General features: G+C 59.7%; 1 protein-coding gene across 2 annotated transcripts in view; it reads right to left on the reverse strand.

Moving 5' to 3' along the window:
* DNAH17 (dynein axonemal heavy chain 17) overlaps positions 1 to 22000 on the reverse strand; it is a 37561-nt gene that overhangs the window by 14030 nt on the left and 1531 nt on the right. Inside the window, exons 3-53 of one of the 2 annotated variants that reach the window (XM_080560936.1) lie at positions 21594 to 21787; positions 21046 to 21238; positions 20875 to 20974; positions 20701 to 20786; positions 20397 to 20522; positions 20032 to 20187; positions 19875 to 19961; positions 19411 to 19578; positions 19056 to 19172; positions 18103 to 18371; positions 17791 to 17986; positions 17471 to 17617; positions 17133 to 17241; positions 16753 to 16856; positions 16530 to 16670; positions 15584 to 16156; positions 14999 to 15507; positions 14617 to 14839; positions 14428 to 14544; positions 14217 to 14303; positions 13858 to 14010; positions 13310 to 13558; positions 12972 to 13094; positions 12383 to 12730; positions 12212 to 12303; positions 11899 to 12025; positions 11512 to 11664; positions 10489 to 10614; positions 10002 to 10109; positions 9758 to 9889; positions 9073 to 9233; positions 8833 to 8989; positions 8341 to 8445; positions 7890 to 8047; positions 7066 to 7204; positions 6403 to 6630; positions 6051 to 6188; positions 5758 to 5890; positions 5353 to 5480; positions 5097 to 5245; positions 4695 to 4977; positions 4396 to 4569; positions 3479 to 3686; positions 3232 to 3397; positions 2574 to 2676; positions 2265 to 2412; positions 1877 to 1968; positions 1557 to 1718; positions 1238 to 1402; positions 897 to 1088; positions 190 to 456 (exon numbers count right to left, since the gene is read on the reverse strand). In XM_080560936.1, coding sequence (XP_080417062.1) covers positions 190 to 456; positions 897 to 1088; positions 1238 to 1402; positions 1557 to 1718; positions 1877 to 1968; positions 2265 to 2412; positions 2574 to 2676; positions 3232 to 3397; positions 3479 to 3686; positions 4396 to 4569; positions 4695 to 4977; positions 5097 to 5245; positions 5353 to 5480; positions 5758 to 5890; positions 6051 to 6188; positions 6403 to 6630; positions 7066 to 7204; positions 7890 to 8047; positions 8341 to 8445; positions 8833 to 8989; positions 9073 to 9233; positions 9758 to 9889; positions 10002 to 10109; positions 10489 to 10614; positions 11512 to 11664; positions 11899 to 12025; positions 12212 to 12303; positions 12383 to 12730; positions 12972 to 13094; positions 13310 to 13558; positions 13858 to 14010; positions 14217 to 14303; positions 14428 to 14544; positions 14617 to 14839; positions 14999 to 15507; positions 15584 to 16156; positions 16530 to 16670; positions 16753 to 16856; positions 17133 to 17241; positions 17471 to 17617; positions 17791 to 17986; positions 18103 to 18371; positions 19056 to 19172; positions 19411 to 19578; positions 19875 to 19961; positions 20032 to 20187; positions 20397 to 20522; positions 20701 to 20786; positions 20875 to 20974; positions 21046 to 21238; positions 21594 to 21787 — 8769 coding nt within the window. Of the gene's footprint in view, positions 1 to 189; positions 457 to 896; positions 1089 to 1237; positions 1403 to 1556; positions 1719 to 1876; positions 1969 to 2264; positions 2413 to 2573; positions 2677 to 3231; positions 3398 to 3478; positions 3687 to 4395; positions 4570 to 4694; positions 4978 to 5096; positions 5246 to 5352; positions 5481 to 5757; positions 5891 to 6050; positions 6189 to 6402; positions 6631 to 7065; positions 7205 to 7889; positions 8048 to 8340; positions 8446 to 8832; positions 8990 to 9072; positions 9234 to 9757; positions 9890 to 10001; positions 10110 to 10488; positions 10615 to 11511; positions 11665 to 11898; positions 12026 to 12211; positions 12304 to 12382; positions 12731 to 12971; positions 13095 to 13309; positions 13559 to 13857; positions 14011 to 14216; positions 14304 to 14427; positions 14545 to 14616; positions 14840 to 14998; positions 15508 to 15583; positions 16476 to 16529; positions 16671 to 16752; positions 16857 to 17132; positions 17242 to 17470; positions 17618 to 17790; positions 17987 to 18102; positions 18372 to 19055; positions 19173 to 19410; positions 19579 to 19874; positions 19962 to 20031; positions 20188 to 20396; positions 20523 to 20700; positions 20787 to 20874; positions 20975 to 21045; positions 21239 to 21593; positions 21788 to 22000 lie in introns of those variants that run through there. The other variant, XM_080560937.1, reaches the window with a different exon arrangement.

The raw sequence follows: 22000 nt of genomic DNA on the forward strand, positions 1-22000 counted from the left end.
GTGGGCGTCAGCAGCTGCGCCCCTGGGGCCGCGGGGCTCGCAGTTGGCTGAGGATGCTTTGAAAATGTCTTTCACTCGGACTCATTACAGCATAATGAAACCACAGTATTCTCTGTCATGTTTGCAAACAGATTTTGGATGAAGCACGTCAGAGCACTTGCAAAACACCCTTTGTGGGTGCACACCTACCTTTAACTGACGCCTGACTTTTTCTATAAATAATTTCCAGCAGTTTTCCCTTGAGTCTTGCAATCCGAGAAACTTCACTTGCGGCCTCATGGCACTGATAATGTTTTCCAGCTCATCATCCTGAAAAAGCCCCGGCACCTCCCCGGATGCCAAGAAGTCATTGATTAGGACCAAGAACGATTCCTCGGCAACTTGGGAGTCCGTCATCAGGAGCACGGTGGGGATGTTCTTCACGGCTGCCTTGATGTACTGGGAGGCGAGGTCCAGCTGGGCAGGGGAGAGGAGCCGTCAGACCTGTGGCCGTTCCGGAGCAGAACCAGGCACGGTGCCCGGCGTCGTGCAGGGGCAGCGCCACGCCACGTGCCCTGTGACCAGCCTGGCGCCCCTCGGGGAGGCAGGGGCCGTGTTCGGGAAGGTGCGGGGTGCCTGATGCTGTGTGCTCAGACGGGGCTGCCCACGTTGCACCCGCCCTACGAGCTGCTGCTGCCCCTCCCCTGGTTGGGGAGCACTGTGGCCGTGGGGAGCAGGACCTGAGGATGATCAGCAGGCACCTTTGTGCAGCCCAGGCAGCGCAGACGTGCACAGGGCAGAGCAGGGTGCCCTGGTGTGCCCAGCTCCGACAGAGCTTGCTGCAGAGCGTTTGCATGCTCTGCCCCTGCCAGCGGGCTGTGCCGCCCAAGGAGGTGTGGGAGGAAAACCACACTCACCTTAAGGTCTGGGATGCTGTATCCCTTCCTCAGCGTCATCTGAAACACATCTAAAGAGCTAATGTAAGCTGCTAGCCGTGAAAGGCTTTGCTTCCCGCTGCCTCCTACTCCCACCAGCAGCGCATTCCCTCGGGGAGACTCTAAGATCCGACTAATTCTGCAAATATGAGACACCGCGTCTTCAAAGAGCACCTAAAGAAAACACAAGAGAAGGATTAATATTCTGAATCACAGCACCGAACGCTGTGAATGCCCCTAATCGCACGGAGCTGACTGAGAGCGATGTCACAGCGGTGCCTACACGCTGCCTTGACGCAGACGTCCCGCGGCAGGGAACTCACCAAATTCATCACGGCGTTGACCTCGTTGTAGTTCTCTAAGGCTTCTCCCAGCAGTTTGTTCAGCGACGGCCAGCTTGGCACTGGCAGGTACTTGGGCTCCCCGATGCCCTGGGCGAAGTGGCAGTGGATGTTGGGCTTGGCAAACACCAGGTCCTCGCTGAGGTCCTGGGAGAGGCAGGGGCAGCGCTGGGCACGAGGTGCAGGGACCCCGCCTGCCCCCGCGCAGCGTTCCCGGCACGGCCACGCGCTCCGGCTGAGCCCAGCCTGCGACGCAGCCCTGTTGGGCAGGGACGCTCCCTTGTTTTCCAGCACGACTTACATCAAAGAATTTTTTACAGGTGTCGGTTAGCATTTTTCCAAAGCTTTTTTGATCCTTTTCGTCAATGAGCTTGTCTCCATAGACCCGCTCGGCTTCGTGGAGCCAGAGCCGCACCAGGTCAATGGGACTCTTCAGGCATTCAGGGGTGGAGAACAGCAAGCCCTGGCAAACACGCAAATCCCTCAGTCCTCTAGGTTTACTTTGCTGCTACTCAGAGTTTAAGCAGTCAGCCTTGGGAAAAGGTTGGGGTACTTACAAGGACATACAGCAAAGGAAAGCATGGACTAAGTGTGTTTTAAAGGGAACAGCCCCACTGGTACCTGGAATATGTTGGAGAGGTCCCGGAGGTTGAAGAGGTAATGGAACTTGATGGCCGTGGGCAAGAAGGTGGAGGTGACCCGCTGGTGCAGGGCTGTGGGCAGGACATGGGGTGAGCGGGCGGGCAGAGCCCCCGGACCGTGGGGTGGCTGCACCTTGCTCGGCGCTACCCCCACCCCGTGATTCCTGAGACTTCAGCAGCACAGCTCCTAGGGACACAGTGCTGCATTCTGAACGTAAATTGGAGAAAGGGAGGAGGCGAGGCTTTCTTTGCTCGGTGCCGCGGGGTGGAGGTGCCACGCACCCTCTGCTGCCGGGACCCTGGCACAGGGCACGCGATGCAGGGGCTGCCGCGCGCTGCCCTCCCCACCCGAGTTGGCAGGGGCTCACCCAGCGCTGCCGCCACCAGCGGGGCCTGCAGCCTCTGCACAGCCACCGGCACCTTCTGCAGAGCCAGGTGCTGCGTGAGGATGGCGCTGTAAATGGTCAGCAGCGCTTCGTGGCCAGGGAAGCTCACGGCGAAGACGCAGAAGTGTCGCTGCAGCAAGAAGTAGAGACTCAGGTGGGAGCATTGCCCTGCAGGGGCTGACGGAGCCAGCCAGCACCACGGGGCTCTCCAGCCCCGGGCTGGGGCGCAGCTGCTGTCCCAGCAGAGTGGCGCTGCTGGGCACGGCCCCCCGTACTGCGGGCCCTGTGTACCTGCAGCCTGGAGTCGATGGTAAAGGACCCCGCGGTGGGGTTCATGCAGGCCACGTACTGGCAGTTGTGAATGTCCTTCAGGGTCAGTTTGTTCCTGTCGTACCTGTGCCAGGGCCATCACGGTGATGTTTCCCCTGGGGCACATTCCTCCAGCCCCACCAGCCCCTCTGAGCTCTGCTGGGGACACGGGAGCAGGGGTGCCCACTTCCCCGGTGCTCGGTGAAGCCTGGCAGCGCTCTTGGCAGTGCTCTGTGCCAAGACCTCCCCACGCCCCAAGGCCAGCCCTGGCCCCAAGCACACCCTGCAGCACTTGGCACTTATCACCCCCTCCTCGCTTCCCAACAAACCCTATGTGCTACACGGGGGGGGGGTCCCAGCCAGGGGCTATTTGCTTTGGATGGGTCTGCAGGGTTTGGGATAGCTGCCAGTTTTCCTAATTCCTCTGCCAAAGACTTCCCAGCAGCTGCTGCTGGGCTGAGCGGGGCTGGGGCTGCTCGGCTCTGCTGGCTGTGTGATGCCGGAGGCAGCGCGAGCAGGGACACGGCTGCGGGTCCTCCACCAGGACGGGAGGGATCGGCCTGGTGGCTGTGCCACAGCACACACCTCCGGGCTGAGCATCCCCGAGCTGCAGCGGCCGTGCCGCCAGCCGGCCACCTACCAGTGCCCATGGTCCATGTGCTGCCGGATGAGCGTGTGCGGTGCCACGGTGCCGTACTTGTCTACCTCGGGCATGTTCATGTCATCGATGAAGTAGATGAGCCTCTTGGTCCCCGGCGGACCATAGTTCCTCCCTGATTTTTTCTCCAGAGGCTTCTCCAGGATGGCTGCAGCGGGAGGAGAGGGTTTGCGGTGGGGCAATGCTGCGGGGCCCCCCCAGCACAGGGCTGGCTGCGGCCAGCTCTTACCCTGCAGCATGGCCGAGGTGGTGTAGAAGTTAAAGGGCACGGACTGCACGAGGTACTCGTCTGTGCTGAGCGCTTCAAGCTTGTCCCACATTAGCACCGATTTCCCCGTCCCCGCGTTCCCCACCAGCATCACGGGCCGCTGCTTCTCCATCAGCATGTCCATGAAGTGGCGAATGCGAATGGTCTCCGTCGTGTGCACCATGGAGGCCTGGGGAAAAGAAGTCATGCTCTTGGTCCTGCAGAGCTCACCCCGCGCTGCCGAGCTCTGAGTCTGCCTGCAGAGGTGGGATCTTCCCTCCGGACCGCTGTCCGGTCCTCCTGGCACTACCAGCTGCTCTAACCAAAGATACCGTCCTGCCGTACTAATCTGGTCCCTCTCTACAGCAAAAGGTCTCAGGTACTTGGTTATTGTAAAAACTTTCTGACCCCAAATAGGAGCTGTCAGAAAAACATGCCATCAAAACAAAACAACACAACACAGCTCCCGAAACTTGCCCATGTCCCTGCCCTGTTCAGCCATGATATTTCCCTTTTCCTTGACATCTTTGATGCAACCATCCCTCCCTCATCACAGCATTTCAAAAGATATATGCAAATAATTTTTAAAGTACATTTTGCATTCAGGTAATAGTTATAATTATTTCATGAAAATCTGTAAAACCACATGTTAGAGTGAAATTGAAAAAAGAAGAGTTGCAACTTGCAGCTCGCGCTGAGGTTTACATGGAAGTAAAACAAAACGCAGCAAGCCCTGGGGTGTGCCTGGTGCCGTCCTCCTGCGCAGCGCGCCGCGGCAGGGGCAGCCCAGGTACCTGCGCCGCTGCAGATGCGTGCTCTTGCCCACGGTTGCTTGGGGGAAACACCACTGGGTAATAAACAAATAAAACATGTAAATGCAGACAGTTTGTGGGAATTACCTGCAAAGGGACTTCAGGATCGAGTTTGAACGCTGGCACTTTTTCAGTCCACGGCATGAATTTCTTTGTTTCCGAATCAATGTAATAGTCAAAAATTGTCCCCTGAGAAGGAAACTTGATGGTTTTGAACTCGTTCACCCACCACTTGCTGAACTCCACACGGTAATCCACGAGCTGGAAGGAACCAAACAGAGAAAAGCTCTGAAGCTGGCCATCGCGGCTTCTTCCTTCCCGCAGGGACGTGGCCGCAGGAGGAAGTGGGCGCGAGGCTCTTGCCGGTAGGCGCAGCGGGGCCGTACCTGGTCCTGGAACATGGCCCCGCCGAAGGCCCAGGTGCAGGCAAAAACGAAGTAGAGCTCGTACAGCTCACGGGGCGAGTCGGGCGGGGTGTTCTGCGGCGTCAGGAGGCACTCCAGCAGGTACAGGATCATCTGTATCACCGTGATCTCAGGGATGGGGGTGATCTTCTTGAACCCAAACTTGAGCTTTTCGAGACACACGGGCAGGTACTTGTCGAACAGGATCATCAGATTGGCCTTCTCGGACTGCACGGTCCTCTTCTCGATCCAGCTGGTCACAACGCTGTGGAAGGGATGGGCAGGGCTGCAGGCGAGCACAGGGGCTGGTGCCCACCCGTCCCATCCCTGTCCTTGCCCCCATCCCCACCCCATCCCTGTCCCCATCCCCATCCCCGTGCTCACGGGTTCCAGCCCAGGTCCGCAGGGTTGATGTAGAGGATTCCCGCCCGGGACACCGTGGCCGGCGTGGCGGTCCGCAGGTGGCTGATCTCGAAGAGCAGCCGCATGGTGGGGTTGAGGGGGATGCGCTCATTGCTGGCCAAGGTGAGAACCTGAGGGAAGTGGCCCATCATGGGCTGGGGGGGCTCCAGTTTTGGGGAGCAGGCGTGAATGCAAGCTGACTTCACAAGCAAAGCTCCCCAGGTGTGATGGCACCAACCTTATTGTCATCCATGACCGTGTTCAGGGACTCGATCCACATGGGGTCAATATCTCCATCGAGGATGATCCACTTGGGCCCCTTATGCGTGATGTTGGCCAGGTCACGCATCGTTGAAGAAAACAGGCCTGCCCAAAAAGAGACGCGTGGGTTGTTGCAGCGTGCTTGCTGGGGGGGACGCCAGACCGGTGCCTCCCCTGCGCACACCCACCCGCCCTCCTCTCCCCATCACTCCAGCAAAGAGCCCCAAGGAGAGGCCTTCCCGCTGCTGTCACGGCTCGCAGACAGGTGTTCTCAGAGATGCATCTTAGAGGGCGTTTGCTTGTGCACCGCCGCTCGCTTGCTGGCCGTACGTGCCAGGTGCCACCCTTCATGTATCCACCTGTGCCAGCCTTGGTGTCTCACCGTCCTTCCACTCTCGTGTAGCTGGATGAATTATCCCAAAGAGCTCATCGCAGGTCACAGCTTTTGGGTCGAGGTCCACAGCGACTGGCTTCTGCTTCATGTTCCGGTAAGTCTTGTTGAGCGACCTCAGCACCTGCGGGAGAGGGGACTTGTGCAGCGGCGACGGCTGGTCCTGTAAGGGCGCCCGCAGCCTTTGACCGCCTTCTCCTCGCTGCTGTCTGCTGCAGCATGCCCAGGTCCGGGCAGCCCCAGGCGAGGCTGCTGCAGACCTCGGGGACGCACGTGGCCACTACCTGGGACTTGCCGCAGCCGGCATTGCCAATGACGAAGACGGAGTGCCTCACTTGCAGCAGCTCCTCCAGCTGCACCACCTTCAGCACGAAGCTCTCCTCCGCCTGCAGCTTCAGCTCCAGCACGGACTGCTTAATGATCTGGGAAGGAGGGCAGGCACTGACCACGCAGAGCTGGCTCAGACCCAGCAGGACTGCAGGGAGCTGCCAGCGCCCCGGCGGTGCTGCGTGGCCGGTGCCAGGGCCAGGCTCACGCCCCAGCCCCGCGCACGCCTCCACCTCTCCCACCCTCACGGCCGCGTGCCGGGGGAAGCCCAGGACCCCTGGCACATCACGGCTGTGCCTGCGCCCGCACCTTCTCGAAGTTCAGATCCCTCTTCCTGGGGACGTCCAGAGCGGGGAACAGGTCTCCAATCAGCCCCATGAACACGGGCAGGTCATCCGTTACGATCTTGGGGATGTTGAAGTCTCGCAAAGCTCTCATCAGAACCTGCTCCTCAGCGCGGCTGGGGTCCCCCCTCTTCAAGGAGCCCGCTACCACCAGCACGGACTTGATAGCCCGCAGGCCCCAGTCGTAGTGGTCCTGCCGGGCGGGTGGCAAAATGTTAGGATTTCGTTTTCATTTCGCCCCACACCCAGGTCATCTACATGGTTCCCGGCAGGCTGTCCTGAAGTGAGCTTGTTTACAAGACCAGCCCCAGTCAGCCAAGGAATGTCGTACAGTCTGTCATACATCCTTGCTTGTAAATCACTTCTGCTGAGATGCATAACATCTGGATGCTCGTGCCTTAACTGGCTATACTCTATTCTATTTTTGAACTTCTTGATTTCTTCCATAAGGCAGAAATATGCCATATGACACACTAGCGTGGAGTGGAATTCATCCAGCCGTAGACATGAACTTCACAGAGCACAAGCCAGCACATCACTGCCAGCTGTGAAATTTTTAAACTGTCTCTCAGGGTTGAAATTCAGATTAACTCCTTCACTTAAAGAACCATGGATATTGTTAAATTACCTGTTTAGACAGCAGCTCTTTGCAGAGTGTGTACAAAGTAATGAACTTTCTTGCTAGAAGCTTGGCATCAATAAAACCTTCTGCAACTAGCATGATTTCGCAGATAAGCTCAAAGTCTGGGACAACCATGGCACAGGGTCTGGAGGAGAGCAGCGGCGGGTTAGCAGAGCTGTGCACACAGCCACAAGCCCGCGCACTGTCCCGCAGCCAGCAAAAATCTGCACCCCAGTTTTCGATTTAAATCATTCACTGCTGCTGTTGTGTTAGAGAATTAGGCAGTAAATTAGGCTGGGTGGGGTCTCTGGGGGTCACTGGTCCAGGCTCCTGCTGCAAGCAGGGCTCACGTCAAAGCTGCATCAGGTCACCCTGGGCCTTCTCTGGTTGAGGTCTGAGTTCCTCCAAGGACAGAGGTCCCACAGCACCCCTGGGCCACCCCTTCCTCTGCTTGACCACCCCCATGGGGAACTTTTTTCATTATTCTCAGATTAATTTTTCTCTTGCTGCAGCTTGTTTCAGATGTCTCTTGTCCTTCCACAGAGCACCTCCAAGAGCCTGGCTCTGTCCTCTCTGCAAGTCCCTGCTACTTAGCTGACGGTGGCAAAGAACTGCCCCGAGCCTCCTCCGCTGCATGCTGAGCAGCCAAGCTCTGCAGCCTCTGACCGCCCCCAGCCACGGGGTGCCAAGGCCTCTTACACCAGGGCACAGGACACACAGGTGTCCTCATTTGCCTTAGTAAAGGCTTTGTCCATATTATCCATGTGCTACAACAGAGGTAAACTCTGTGAAGGTTGCTGGTTAATGGTGACTCATCTGCCTGCAGGTACCTGAACAGAGCTTTTAAGTTTTCAGGCAGTTCTGTCCGTCCTGCATAGCCAGGGTTCATCGTGATGAACAGTCCGACCGACGGGACCAGCGCTATTGTCTCTCCAAGAAAACTGAATGTTTTCTTTTTGGCACGAATCGCATCTTGAACGCATTTCACCTGGGAAGGCGAGCAGATGTGTTAGTGCAGACAGCCCCGCGGGTCGCTGCTGCCAGTGCTCGCTGGGGCTGGCTGCTCGTAAGCGTGCCCAGAGACCCCGCGTCGCCACGCTCCCCGCCGTGAGCCCCCCGCCGCGACACAGTTCAGACAGTGGCTGCAAAGGGTCCCTCTGAAAGTCGGGTGTAACTTTAGGCAAGTTCAGTACACCAGCTGGGAATTCAGACTAGAAAGTCTGATGGACTCATCCCATACTGGAAGGCACTGTGGTATGGCTTTGTATGGAGGGCACCTACCTGCACAGCAATCACCGACAAAACCTCCACCGCGATGCGATTGAATTCATCGAAACAGCCCCAGGCTCCGGTCTGAGCAAGCCCTTTGTAGATATTGCCACAGGACTGGGGATCAAAGCAAAGGAAGGAGGATTCAGAGACACAGAGCCTTCACAAGAAGGCTGCAGTCTGGGGATTTGTTACAAAACTCAAATGCTGGGAGCCGCTTGGCTCTTGTGCCTCGTGCTGCTCCCTCGGGAAATGGCGCGCAGCGTCGCAGCCACCCCCAGCTCCCCCGGGATGGCTCCGGCAGCAGCTGCCTGGACCCACATCCCTCGCTGGCAGCTGAGCCAGGGGAGAGGAGACCAAGGGCCCAGCCTGGCTTCAGGCATCGGTGCAGGGCGCTGCAGCTGGAGGCAGGGCGCATGCTGCAGGGGTGCCTCCCGAAAGGTCTCCCCTCGTCCTGGAGGACGGCTCTCGCCTGGCGCCACCGCCAGCTCCCCGTGGCCATACCTTGTAGTCCATCTGCTCGGAGCAGTTGAAGACGTAGACCATCATGCCCACCGCCCGGCCCAGGTCCTTGGTGGTCTCTGTTTTCCCGGTGCCCGCGGGGCCGGCGGGGGCCCCCCCCATGAAGAGGTGCAGGGACTGCGTCAGGGTGATGTAGCACCTGGGGTGAGGCCAGGCGGGCTCAGCGCTGCCGGTGCCCGCTGCGGAGCTGAGCCCACGGGGGCGCGGGGAGCTGAGCCCTACCGGTCGGTCAGCGGGGTGATGACCAGCCGCGGGGTGTTCCCCAGGTACTCGTAGGAGTACTGCAGCTGCGCGTCGCAGATGTTGGCGTAGCAGTGCCTCTTGCCCTCGTCCCAGCGGTGCCGCAGCTGGGACTGCCAGGTGAACGCCTGGGCGCTCTCCACCTGAGGGGGCGGCCGCCACCTCCTGATGGGGAGCGTGCGCCCACAGCCCACCCGCCCCGGGGACCCTGGCTCTCTGCACCCCCCAGTGCCACAGGAACCAGGAGAGCTGCTCCTTGGCCTGCCTTTAGCGCTCCTTCCCCTGAGGCAGAGTCTCGGCCTGGGTCCCAGCACAGAACCACAGCAGTTTTAGGTAAGCAAGGCCCGCAGTAACTCCACCGCGGCTCAGGGTCACTGCCTGAGCCTGTGCCACCAGGGGGTCCCCGGCAGCAGCCGCGTGGCCGGGACCCTGCCGCCCCCCAGAGCTTCGCGCTCCCGGCACGCCTGAGACCCAGCCCGGTGTGAGCCCTGCTGTGCTGCCGCCCCCTGCTCCCGGGTACCCCAAACTCTGCACCTTTTTACCTTCTTTGTGCTTTCTCACAGTTTGGATACTATGAAAGTATCAGAAAATAAAAGAATAACAAGAAAAACTTCGCTCAGAAGTGCCAAGAAACAAAGCAGTGAAAACACCATCTTGTAACTTCTACCTTCGTGAGGATCATTTTGGCCACCACGTCTCTGGCGTGCACGTCTATGGTACAGATTGTCATGATCTTCATTCTGTCTCCCGCAGTTAAGTTTCCAATGAGTAGTGAAATCAGTGCGTTCAGCTGAGCGACCTGAGGGAGGAAAGAAACGGAAAAATGGCATTGTACTTTCGTTCCTGTCTGTGACACCTCAGCCTGCTGAGAGCAGGGAGGGGCTGCAGGACAAGGTCCCAGGGATGCAAACCTGCTTTTTGTTATAATCCTTAATTGCGTTTTCATAGCCTTCCTCCAGCCTTGAAAAGGCAATGCCAACTTCTGTCGTCCACCAGATCTGGGTGCATGTCAGAGCAACCTGCAACAAATCACAGCGACAAAATGTGGCAATAAAGGGAAACAAGTCACCCCACTACGGCTTGGGACAGGCCTTGTCCTCGCTGCGCTGTGCTCCTCCTCTCAGACTTGGGCAGGTAACCGGATTTTTGTGTAAATTACTGGCTGTTCCCACTCTCGGCCAGAATTTTAAAGGAGCCAGGCTGCAGCAGCTCAGCACTGATGTGCAACATCTGGCTTCCCATGCCCTGCAATCTGCTGCCTGCACAGAAGCAGATTGCTGCTGTCCCGCTTCAGGACCTGCACCGCGGGAAGCAGCAGCCCCGGTTCCTGCATCACGCCCACCCTTCTGGCGCCCCCCCTGCCCCTCAGCTCGGCCCCGGCCCTGCGCAGCTCCCCACCTGCGCCGGGTAGTCGAACACCCACTGCTCCCGCGGCTTCTCCTCGTAGGTCACCACGGCCTCGGGGATCAGGTGTCGCAGCGTGGAGCGCATGCTGGCCAGCACGCGGTTCAGCCACACCTCAACCTGGCACGAGCAGCAAACTCTGAGCGAGCCTTCGGCAGCCCTTTTCTGTCCCGGCTGCGTGCAGCTCCCACTGCCAGCTGCTATTGCGGAGCTGCCCACCCGGCCGCGGCTCCTCGCGGCAGCTGGCACACACACAAGTCACCTCTTGATCCAGGCGGGGACAGGAGCCGCCACCCTGTGCCCTGGCTGACCAGAGAAGGGGCTCGGGGACATCACAGACAGGGAGCAGCACAGGGTGGGACCGTCCCCCATGGCCCTGGGGACCGCACACCGGGGAACCCCCCCGGCAGTCCTGCTGCCCATGGCACAGGGGAGCCCACCTAGGGCCTAAGTTGCACCAAGGTTCACAGTGGACATGCGCGTTCCCCCTGCCCCAAGCCCCTGTCCCAAGGTCCCGCATGCCACGTCACTCATTGATGAACGCCTGATGCACGCAAATGCTTCCCCTACAAACCCTGGGTACGTGCACTGCTACAGCCTTGCTGGGAGCGGGCTGTGCAGGGCGTGCAGCTGGTGGCACTCTGATGCTCTGCTTGGCAAACCTCTTGCTTTGTAAAAAGCTGCACGAAGGACCTCAGCACGTGGCCCCACCGGACACTTCAAATTGCAGTTTAAGGAGTAACAGGGAGTGGGGCTGGGAGTGAACACAGCAACCAGCACAATGGGACTGCCTGAGGGCTGCAAGGCCAGCGTGTTTTCATATTCTCTTACATTGCTGCAGCTCCGTCCTATACCTGTAATGCGGATCCTATTTTTTTTTTTATTTTTATGAAAACCTTTATGAAAGCATTTTAAAACTGCTGCCAGTCTGCTACTGCACAAGCAGAAAGCTTGTCTCAGTCCTGAGTCTGCACAGCTCTACCCCCCAGGCAGAGACTTGCAGGAGACCTCACTGACCTGGCCAGATAAGTCGCACTCTTGCTCCAGAGGCACATACTCCTCTTCCTTGCTGAACATCCCCAGGGCAGCCTTCAGGGGCTTTTTGTCAGGACTCATCTTGAACTTCAGTTTAGCAAGACTGTCAAACAGCTTCGGCAGGTGACGGGACACCTGAAAACAGAGGCACGACAGCAGAGTCATGAAAAAGGATTCGGCTGTATCTGAACCAGTGCAGAGAGCTATTTCACAGCTTTGGTTAACTCCTGTACTGATCAGGGTCTGCGTCCCTGAGAAGCAGCATACCAGGGACGCTGTTTTGTCTGTTAGAATATTTTAAAACTGCTATAAGGAGGCAGCACGTCAGAGATGCCGGACTTGCCTCCAGGCTTTGCATTCAACCCATACCTCAACGGGCTCGTTTCCGTTAGACAAAATATCAAGCAGGTCTGCAGAGGAAACGAAGTAGAATCTAGGGAAGGCCAGCCGTTTTGTCTCGAGGTATTCAGCCAAAGCCTTCTCACAGATGGCCAGTCTAACAGGAAACCAGGAAGAGAAAAAAACACAGTTAAAAAAACGTACTGTTTTTTAATCTCTGCGAAGTTATTGTTATGCTGAAGTAGACGTCACTGACTGCTGGAGAAATTAAACGCCTCTTTGGCCTTAGGCTAGTCAGTGGAGGCTTCTCCACAATGCTTCATCAGGATGACTCAAACCACACCTTTTCTGCAGTGCTTCTAGCTTGCTGTAGAGACCAGGTTTGTTGGTAGCTTCAATCACGTTGGGAGTTTTTACTGCATCGGCCATTAATTCCTGAGAGATGAAAAAGGATTCAGCTGTATCTGAACCAGCGACAAGCTCGTGGGGGCGCAGGAAGGGCTGGGTTTCTCACTTTGAAATCCTTATCGATAGAATCAAACTGTTTGGAGTCCTCTGGCAGTTGACTGCGGATGTCTTCAGAGCCAATGAAGATGCTCTCCAGGTGACACCACGTCCTCTGCACCTCAAACCAGATGCTGATAACGGAGTCGGTGGTAGACAGCTTCTGCTGCCAGCCCGACACCTCCTGAAGGAAGAAGGCTAGGTACTTGGAGGTCATCAGGTTCTGCAGCTGCACTTGGTTGTCCTCCAGCGTCTCGATGAGCACCTCGTCTGACCTGAGAAGCATGACGCCGGTCCTGGCGTGGGGCTCATGTTCGAACTGCATCGTCGCCCAGGTAGTGTTCAGGGTGCTCAGCACCTTTAGAGGAAGCGTGAGAATGAGCCGAGCTCCGCGCACCAAGGGCAAACCCTGGCAGGGGCCCTGCAGGAAGGCAGGGCAGCCACACGAAAGCCTCTTCCAGAGCACAAGGTGCTGGGGCCGTGCTGCATGTGGGCTCCAGCCCTGGGCAGCAGGAGCACAAGTGCCCACGGCTGCAGAGCCGTGTTTGAGCACGGGGCTCTCAGCAAACTGGGAACGAACCGAGCCGTGATTGCCGTACCTTCTCCATCCCTGACTCTTTCACAGCTTTGTCCACGATGCCACGAACCTCATCCTCGAACTTGTGCAGGTTCAGCTGCAGCAGATCCGCGAGGGTTGTGTCCTCAGACATGGTGAAGTTCACCTGCAGCAGAACTGGCACCGTTGGGCACAGACACCCCCCCACAGGCTCCCCAGAGCAGCTCCTTAACACAAATGTTTAAAGAGCCTGCGCAAACATCTGTGCACAGTCCCCCCTAATGCAGCCCGCATGCTTCCCCCAGGGGTGCAGAGCTGGGGACCCTCCCAGCCCCGCGGGTCGGGGCGTGATGGGAGCAGGGACAGAGGGGCTGGGCACACCTTGGTCGCCTGCATCAGCTCGTGCCAGTGCCGGTCCCTGATGGCCGGGTTCTGCAGCTCGTTCACTGCGCGCAGGGACGTAATCATGTTCTTCATGCTGCTGTCCAGCCCTGTGAACGCATCCCAGCTTCTCATCTCCTTATCCAAGCTCCGAATGTCTTTAGAGAATTTCTTGCAGTCAACATCCATCTGCTCAACATTGATATCCTTCCACCTGGTGGTCTTCCAGTCATCAATGCTCGTGTTAACCTGAAGTTGGAAACACCCCGTTACAGGACACGTGCTCAGCAGGAGCATCCCTGCCCGGGACGAAGAGCCGCGCCGCCAGTGCCCGCACGCCCCCTGCACCAGCAGACCTGCACTGACGCTGGAAAACCGCCCTGCGTCCACCCCACCCCTCCCGGCAGCGAGTGCTCCCCAGAGTGCGAGGCCGCCGGCGGCTGCAGGGCAGCTCAGCCCTGCGACGGGGCCAGCCCGGCACGCACACGGAGCTTGCTTTGCACGTCCCCGTGCCCCTGCTCCTCCGGCTCGCGGACGGCAGCACGTACCAGGTTGATCATGTCCCAGAGCTGCTTCAGCAAACGCACTTCCCTGTGGCATGCTTTGAGCTGTTTGTACTCTGGCACTGCCACTTCAAACAGCCCGGCTGACTTGGACAGGGCAGCCACCTCACTCTCCATGGCGGCGATGCTTTTCTGTTGCTGGTGGAGAGGAAGAAAAGGGCTCAGCCGGAGGCCGTGTGTCCTGCCCTGGGGACGTGTGTCCTTCCCCGGGGCAGCACCATCCTCCGGAACTCACTGTGGTGCGGCGGGGCCAGAACCTGCCTGCAGGGCTGAGCAGCGTGGCACGGGCAGGCATCACCCTCCGTGGGGCCCAGCCCCTGCCCCGACACCCTCGCTTTCCCTACCTTGTTCAGGGATTTGTAGGGGTCCGTGTCAGTGTACAAAAAGGGGGCTTTTTCCCGGAACTTCTCCCTGAAGGCCTGCTGCTGGACCTGCGGGGAACACAGCGTCTTGGGGGAGCTGGGGCCACGGGGCTGGTGGCCCAGGGAGAGCACAGGGGTGTTCCCGAGCAGCTGCAGGCTCGTCCCCACCCCTTTCCCAGACCCGCGCGGGCACCTCGAACTGCTGGCATTTCCTGCGGATGATGTTGACCTCGTTTGTTTGCAGGGGCGCCACGTTCTGCTTCACGCGGAAAGAGAGCTTCTTGGTGTTGTCCCAGTGCTCGGGGAGTTCCTGCAGCGAGCGCCGTGTCACAGCCTGGCCCTGGAGAGCCCCTGCCCAGCCCTGACGCCTCGAGCAACTCACTTGGAGCTGCAGGTGAATCTCCTCGGGCATCTCCTCTCCATAGGTGCTGAGCAGCGCAATCGTCTCCTTCAGGGGCTCGAACATGCCGTCGGTGGTGGCCTGCCTGTCTTTTACCCTCATCAAGTGCCCCATCACCTCCACCAGCCCATCGTAGTCTCCCTCTTCCACAGGCTTGCTCAAGCCAGCAGTGGCTTCTTTGATGAAGCCCTCGAGCTCCTGCAGGCTGGGCAGAAGGCAGGGGAGCTCAGCAGGGCCCGGGGCAGCCCCATGCGTGCCTGGGGCTCGCTCTGCAGCACGCATCCCTGGGAGCTCCGTCCCTGCGGGGCCAGCCCTGCCCCTGGCCGCAGTGCCCTTGGGTGCTCAGGAGTGCCCCGTCCCCTACCTGGTTGTGACGAGGTTGGTGAGGTACTGCTTGAGCACCAGGCCCCGTCTCCTGATGGCGCTCAGCAGCGCCTGCTTGAAGGGGCGGCAGTCACTCTGCAGCCACCCCCCGAACACACAGGTGTTGGCGAACCCCGACACCTCCTCACACAGCGCCTCGCACAAGTCAATCTGGGGATGAGAGATGGTTGCAGCCCACGGCTGGCGGTCCCCGGGCACCCGGCACCTCCATGGGCACCGCGTGGCCCCTGGGGTACTCCCCGGTACCTCCTGCTTGAAGAGCTGCAGGGGTGGGGGCCCGTGGGGAGGGGGCTCCTCTGGCTCCCCAGGGCTGGGGACACGGCGAGAGGTGAGGAAGCGCTGCAGGAACTCCTCGGGGTCCTCCAGCCACAGCTGGGCGTGCTCCTCAAAGCTGGCACTGTACTCCTTGCCTTCCTTCATGGCGCTGACCACCAGCGACACCACCTCCTCCCGCATCCTGCTGAGCTCCCCCTGCTCCTCCAGCTCGGTCTGCAGGGACGGGCAGAGCTCCTGGGGACCGGCCGGGGGCGACCGCAGCATCCTCGCTCACCTGCCAGGGACCCACCTTGTAGCTCAGTTTCCCCTCCAGCAGGCGGGGCATGCACTCTGTGGACCCGTAGATGTCGCTGAGAAGGGTTTCCACCAGCTCCAGGAAGCTGTTGTCATCCAGCATCTCCAGGGACGGACGGTACCCCACTCTGCTGTCACACAGATCCATGTGCACCTCGAACAACGGGGCCACATTGTCCTGGAAGAGGTCAGCACCCTGCGTGGCCGCTGTCCCCATTCCCATCCCACCCCTGGCCCCACGGTTCCCCCCGTGGCAGGGACGAAGTGGGGTCACGGGCACCGCCGGTGTCTGCTGCCCAGGGAGCCCTGGGGTGGGCGCGTTTACCGCCGAACAGAACACCCACAGAAAGGAAAGGCGCGCAGGGGCGCATCCCGAGCACACGCAGAGCACGCACGTGGAGCCGCAGGGCAAACCTGGACGTACATCAGGGACCATGTTGGTGAGCAGCAGCTCTAGGGATTTGTGAATTAGTCTGTAGAATCCATCCAATACTATTCCGTTTATATATTCTATGTAGTCCTGCCATATCTGCGATGATGTATCGGCCTTAAACAGATCTGCATTCTCCTGCAAGCCAAGGAAAACCAACCTAATGTTTGTCGATAAATTCCCAGCAAATGTACCAGTTCCCCACACTCTGGAAGCGAGCCCTCTCTTAGGGCCGCTGACAGCTTTGTCCTGTGTGGCTGCTCTTCAGGTCCTTCTCCTTCTCTTGGCTGTACAACACCAGACGCTGTGGCCGAAGGCCTTACCGCGAGGAGGCAGCGAATTCCTGCATGCAGTATCTCACGGTCTCTCCCAGGAGTTTTAACTCAGCAGAGACCAGAAGGTTGCACCCAGATTTGAGCCCAACTCTCAGTTACAAAACGTGGGGAGACGCCGGCGTCAGGGTACGCAGCACTCTGTAAAACCCTTCTGCTCGAAGCAGGATGTGCCTCACCTTCACCACAGCCTGGATCCTGTCGCCTGCTGCCCGAATGGCAGCGTAGCGCTTGCGCACATTGTTTGCCCTCCCGTCCAGGTCCAGGAGCGCTGTCTCCTTGTTGTCTTTCCTTTCAAACAAGGGAGTGGCTGAGCACTCCTGCAAGGGAAAGAAGACGGGGTGACATCTCAGAAGCTCACCAGGAAAGGTGTTTGTAAAGCAACCAGCAAAATCATGCTACCTCCATAAGCTGGCTGATATTTTCCACGTTTAACTTTGCTCTCTGGATTCTGCTGTCTAAAGCATACAAGATCTCTCTCAGCTCCTGAATGTATTCCGTGACACCTGGGAGGAAAGCGCAGATGGCAGTGTGGGGATGATGCTGACACCGCCCGGTCAGTGAGCCTATGGGGGCATTTTGCCACAGTGGGGACACGCTGCCTGCCCCCCACCTGCCTGTGCCTGGGGGCTGGGAACCTGCATTTCAGGTGCAAAGGTGGTGAAAGGCCCTGCTGGGACCCGGTGGGAGGCAGGGCAGTGCTGTCCCCCTGGGGCGCGTGGCTCCTGTCTGCAGGGACCCCCAGATGCACAGGCAGGATCCCGCCCTGGGGGGCTTTGTACCTTCGTGGTGCCAAAACAGGGTTTGCTCCGCAGTGCCCAGACGGCCGTCGATGTCCTCCAGCTCCCCTGCCACCAGCGGGCTCTCCACCGGCAGCACTGTCAGCTTCACCTGGGGAGCAAAGGCAGCTGCAGGAGGGAGCTGCGGGCAGGGGAGAACCTGCTCTGCCCTTCGGGATGCGCTCCTCAGCTCAGGCTGGGGGTCTCCGGCCACGCTGGGCTCTCGGGACCCATCTTATTGGAGCCCCCTTCCCTGCGAGGCTCTGCCGGGCTCTCAGCAAGGCTCAGGGCATGGGACAGCAGCAAAACCACAGCAGGTTGCTTCCCGCATTGCAACTTGCCTTATTGTACCAGCCAGTGATGAGATCCAGATTATCCACAAACTTTTGGAAAGCCTTATTTTGAGCAAAGAGGCTCTTGGCACCGCCTGGAATATCCTTCTGCTTCTGGAAGTTCAGGTACTTCACCTCCCGCAGGATGGCGGCGAGCTGCAAGACACCATGGTGGAGACAGCGCTCGTAAGGAAAACCCAAAATGTTTCTCAACAGCCCTGCGAGAAAGCCGGGTGTACATTTGGGCGAGCTAATGCTGGTGTTACTACGGCATGCAGCGGAGGACTGCGAGGGCTCCGTGGGCAGGGGCTGCGCGTGCCAGCACCCACCTTCCTGCTGAAGTTCACGCTGATGAGGGAGCAGGAGGGGTCCCTGAGGATCAGGGGCTGCTCCAGGTTGAACCGGCAGCCCTCGTCCACCCCGCTCATCCACTTCGCGTAGGTCTCCTCCCGGTATCCCTGCAGCAGCGCGACCATTTCCTCGTACTTCCTGGACACCAGCTCGGCTTCGGCACTGCCCATGGCGCTGTCGGGGGCACCGCAAAGCACCAGCTGCCGCAGCAGGCCGCGGGATGGGCACCAGGCCGCATCCTGCCCGGCCCCGCGCACAGCCCGTGGGTGGCGGTGCTGAGCCTCACGCACGGGTGGTTGATGGCGAAGAGCTCCCTGTGCGGCCCCTCCAGCCTCTGCTGCAGCTCCAGGGACCACTGCAGCTGCCCGGCCACCGGCGGCATGTTGGTGTGCGCGGGGAGGGCTCCGCCACCGGCCCGTGCCAGGGCGGTCTGGGCGTCGTACAGCACCTTCACGGCGTCCAGCTCGGCACTGAACGCGGCCAGCAGGGACGAGTAGTAGGGGGAAAGCTCGGCCTTTATCAGGGGCCGGTCCAGCAGGGAGGAGAACATGTGCACCAGCTGGAAAGGGAAGAAACGCGCTCGCTTCTGGGCCTGCCGGTGCCGCTGGCGCCGGGGCCTTGCGCTTGGCTGCAGGCAGCCCCCGCGGCGCAGGAGATGGGGTGCGAGGATCTAAACTCCAGGGGGAATTCCGGGGAAATTTGCCAGTTTCAGGGAACTGGCGAATTTCTCGTTTTCTCCCAGAAGCCATTTTGTGCAGTGGGTCTTCCAATGTGGAGGTGAACACAGCATCACTGAGAAACTCCAAAATGTGGATTTTTCATTTTAAATGGAAGAAAACACATCATCCACAGCATTTCCATTGGATAAATTGTTTGGAATTTAACAATTGAACCATTAACCTTTATGAATTAAAAACATTTGGGTTTTATGTCAATTGTTTTTGTTTCTGACAGAAAACTATTTCATGGGCCGGTTTTCCGCAGACGCCAGTGCCCACACCCCCAGGCTGCCTCTCCGTGGGACCCCAGCTTTGTTCCCTGTTTTAACCTGATGCCGTCCCTGAAATGCTGCTCAGAGCAGGAGCTCGTGCTGGGGCACTCAGCCTCTCCCACAGCTTTTGCCCGTCACTCGTGGGTTTAATCTCTGCCCAATTCACCTATTTGAGCTCATTCTTACGGAGCCGACCCCCCCCGGGCCCGGTGGCGGGTCCCTCCCACCGAGCTGGCAGCGCAGCGCAGGTACCTTCACTGCAGAGGCAAGGCTGTTGCAATCATCAAACCCTTGGCAAAGGATGGTGGCCAGCCGCCTGTCCAGGTCCTGGATCTTGCTCTGGAACTCTGCAAAATCCTTGTCCAATTGCTGTCAAAAAGAGCACAGCGCTCAGGCAGGCGCAGCCTCCAGCCTCCATTCCCCAGCCCCTACAGAAGGTTTTGCTTAACCTGATCGGCCAAGAGAGCCCACGATTGTCCCCAAAGCAAGCACGTGGGTTGCCGTGGTGACAATTTTGCATGCAGGTCTTCCAGCATGTTCCGTCAAGAGATTTTATTTTTTTTTTTCATTTAGCAGATGCATACGTTCCACACCAGCATTCACTCACCTCTTCCGCAGGATCTAAGGGATCATACTTGCAGTCAGCAAATCCCTTCACGAGTTCAGAGACCTCTTCGTAGATCTGAAACACTTGGCTCCCAAGGATGTTTCCTCTCACTCCACCCAGCTCTGCTTTCTCCAGCTTCAGGAACTCGATGGATATCTCGTACAGCTCCTGGTGAGCAGAAACCGTCTCCCCATTTGGCTCAGCTGGGTGCCCAGCCCCGGCTCCCCATTCCCTGGCACTGCCGGTGCCCAAGCTGCGGCACCGGGGCCGGGCTGTGCCACGTGAGCCAACGTTCCCAAGAGCATCGGGACCAGCCCAGCCAGGGGCACTGCCGTGGTGCTGGGTGCCTCTGGCAGAGCAGCGCTGCTGGGCTGCCGCTGCTCCTCGCGCCAGGGCGGTGTTTGCCCCCGCGCTGCTCCCTCTGTCTGCCCTGGTGCCCCCAGCCCCATGCCCTGTGCTGTCACCTCGATGGTCTTCAGCCTGTGCAGGAAGGAGTCCATTCTCCTGAAGACGAGGGAGGGGGGGAACTCCCAGAGCCGGGGCTCCTTCTCCTGGGGGCGGACGGGGCCGTCGGCACAGCGGAGCCGGCACAGGCAGACCCGCACCCACCCCAGCACCTACTGTGAACAAGGTGGGCAGCAGGTCAGAGCAGCAGCTGCTGTAGGACTGGAAGAGCTTCTCGATGGTGGAAACGCTCAGTTTGATCCCTCCCAAGGTCTCTTCAAGTTCTCCTTGCAGCCCCTTCATCACTTCCTCAGGGCTCAGGAAGTTACGGGTCTAGAAAAGACAAAAGCTGCTGTGGGCAGAGGGGAGCCCCTCGTGCCCCTTGGCCTCCCCAGCTCCCTGCAGCCCCCGCCTGCCCCAGGCCCCCCAGCCCGGCGGGGGTGTTATGGGGGCCTCCTGCTGCCCTGGCCGGGTTTCCCCCCTGACCCACGCCACCTCCCCCGGCGCAGGGGTGGCTCAGTGCCGCGCAGCCCCGGCAGTACCATCTCAATGAGGAGGTTGCAGATCTCCTGCAGAATGACGATGACCCGGGAGGGAGTGTTGTAGTGCTCCGAGTGCACCCAGGTGAGGCAGACGGTGTACAGAACCCTGTCGATGTAGGACTGAAGCTGCCGGAGCAGAGTCCCCGTTAGCACGGGCCCACGGTCGCGCCATTGGAGGCCGTGCGCTGACGACGGGCTGGCAGAACCGGGCTGCGTCCGTGCCCGCACCCGCACACAGCCTCCGGGGCTCTGCCTGCAGTGCGAAGGCAGGGAGGGCCAGGAAATTTCACCACGTGTAACTCACCTGGACGTACTCCGCTTGCTCCATCTCTTCCAGCAGGATCTGCAGCGGCTGCAGGTAGAGGCTGACGTTCTTGGCTTCCTGCAAGCCTGGCGCAGGTGAGAAACAGCGTGGGCGGCTGGGAAACCTCGCTGGCGAGGCAAGCGGCAGGAGCCTGCGCACCGCCCGGAGCCCTACCCGCGCTGACGTCCCGGAACATGGCCTGCAGCGCTGGCCAGTAGCAGCTGTCGGCCTTCTCCAGGATCTCGGCCAGGGCGCTCACCCGGGGCGAGAGCAGCTGCGGGAGAGGCACCGGGGTGGGCTCAGCTGTGGGGGCGCGGTGCCGGCCGCCCCCGGGCGAGGCGTTACCTGCTCGTTGATGCACTGCAGGTTGCGCGTCCTGGTGCGCCAGAACTCGAACTCTGCCCTGGGCAAGGGGTGCAGCCCCTCCAGCAGCAGCTGCGCCGAGTCCTTGCTCAGGATGTCCCTGATCTGGTGGGACCAGTCGATGACGATGGTCTCGATGGAGTGCAGCACAGAACCGTCCACCGGCCCCGCCAGGCTGGAAGGCAGCCGGGTCACAGAGCAGTGCCACAACCCGCCCCAATCCAGCCGGGGAGCCCCGAACCACCCCGGGGAGCCCCACGTGCCCCTTCACAGCCACCTCCACCAGGCACAAGCTGCTCAGAGGAGCAGCTGCACCCAGAGACCTGGTGTAAAACCCACCAGATTTCTCCCGTTAACCTGAACCAAGGTCAGCCTTCGGTGCAGTTCAGCACAGGCAGCCCAAGGCCAGTGCTGGGACCCGGGAGCAGAGCCGATGCGTGGCCACAGGCTGTGCAGGGAAGGAGCCAGCGTCCCGGCTCCCGCTGCCGCCCGCAGCAGCTCCCAGAGGGACTCGTGCTGGCAGCACCCACCAGTCCAGGACGCTGCTGGAGCCGTCCCGGCTGTCCAGGTGCTCCGGCAGCGGCAGCAGCGGCTTCCCCTGGATCTTCCCACCCATCATGAACATCTCGTTCTTCAGCCTGCGGGCTTGTCGCACTACGTCCTCCACCACCACCCCGGGCCAGCCTGACACATTCTTCTTGCTCAGGAGCAGAGAGGACAAGACCTGGAGGACACGACCAGGGCTGGGCACGCCAGCTCTCCGTGCCAGCAGCCGCTTGTGCCATGTCCCTTCGAGTCGCCAGCCCCAGCAGCCTTGGCAGCAGCAGCTGCTGCATTCCCCACGAGCCTGGCTCTGGGACTGGTGCTTCCAGGCTCCGCTCACCCTGTGCGGGGCTTCTCCTTCTCGTGGCTTGGGAGCGCTTGGTGAGGTGCAGCG

Source organism: Anser brachyrhynchus (assembly GCF_964034855.1).
Source record: "Anser brachyrhynchus genome assembly, chromosome: 18".
In the NCBI taxonomy this organism is placed as follows: Eukaryota; Metazoa; Chordata; class Aves; order Anseriformes; family Anatidae; genus Anser; species Anser brachyrhynchus.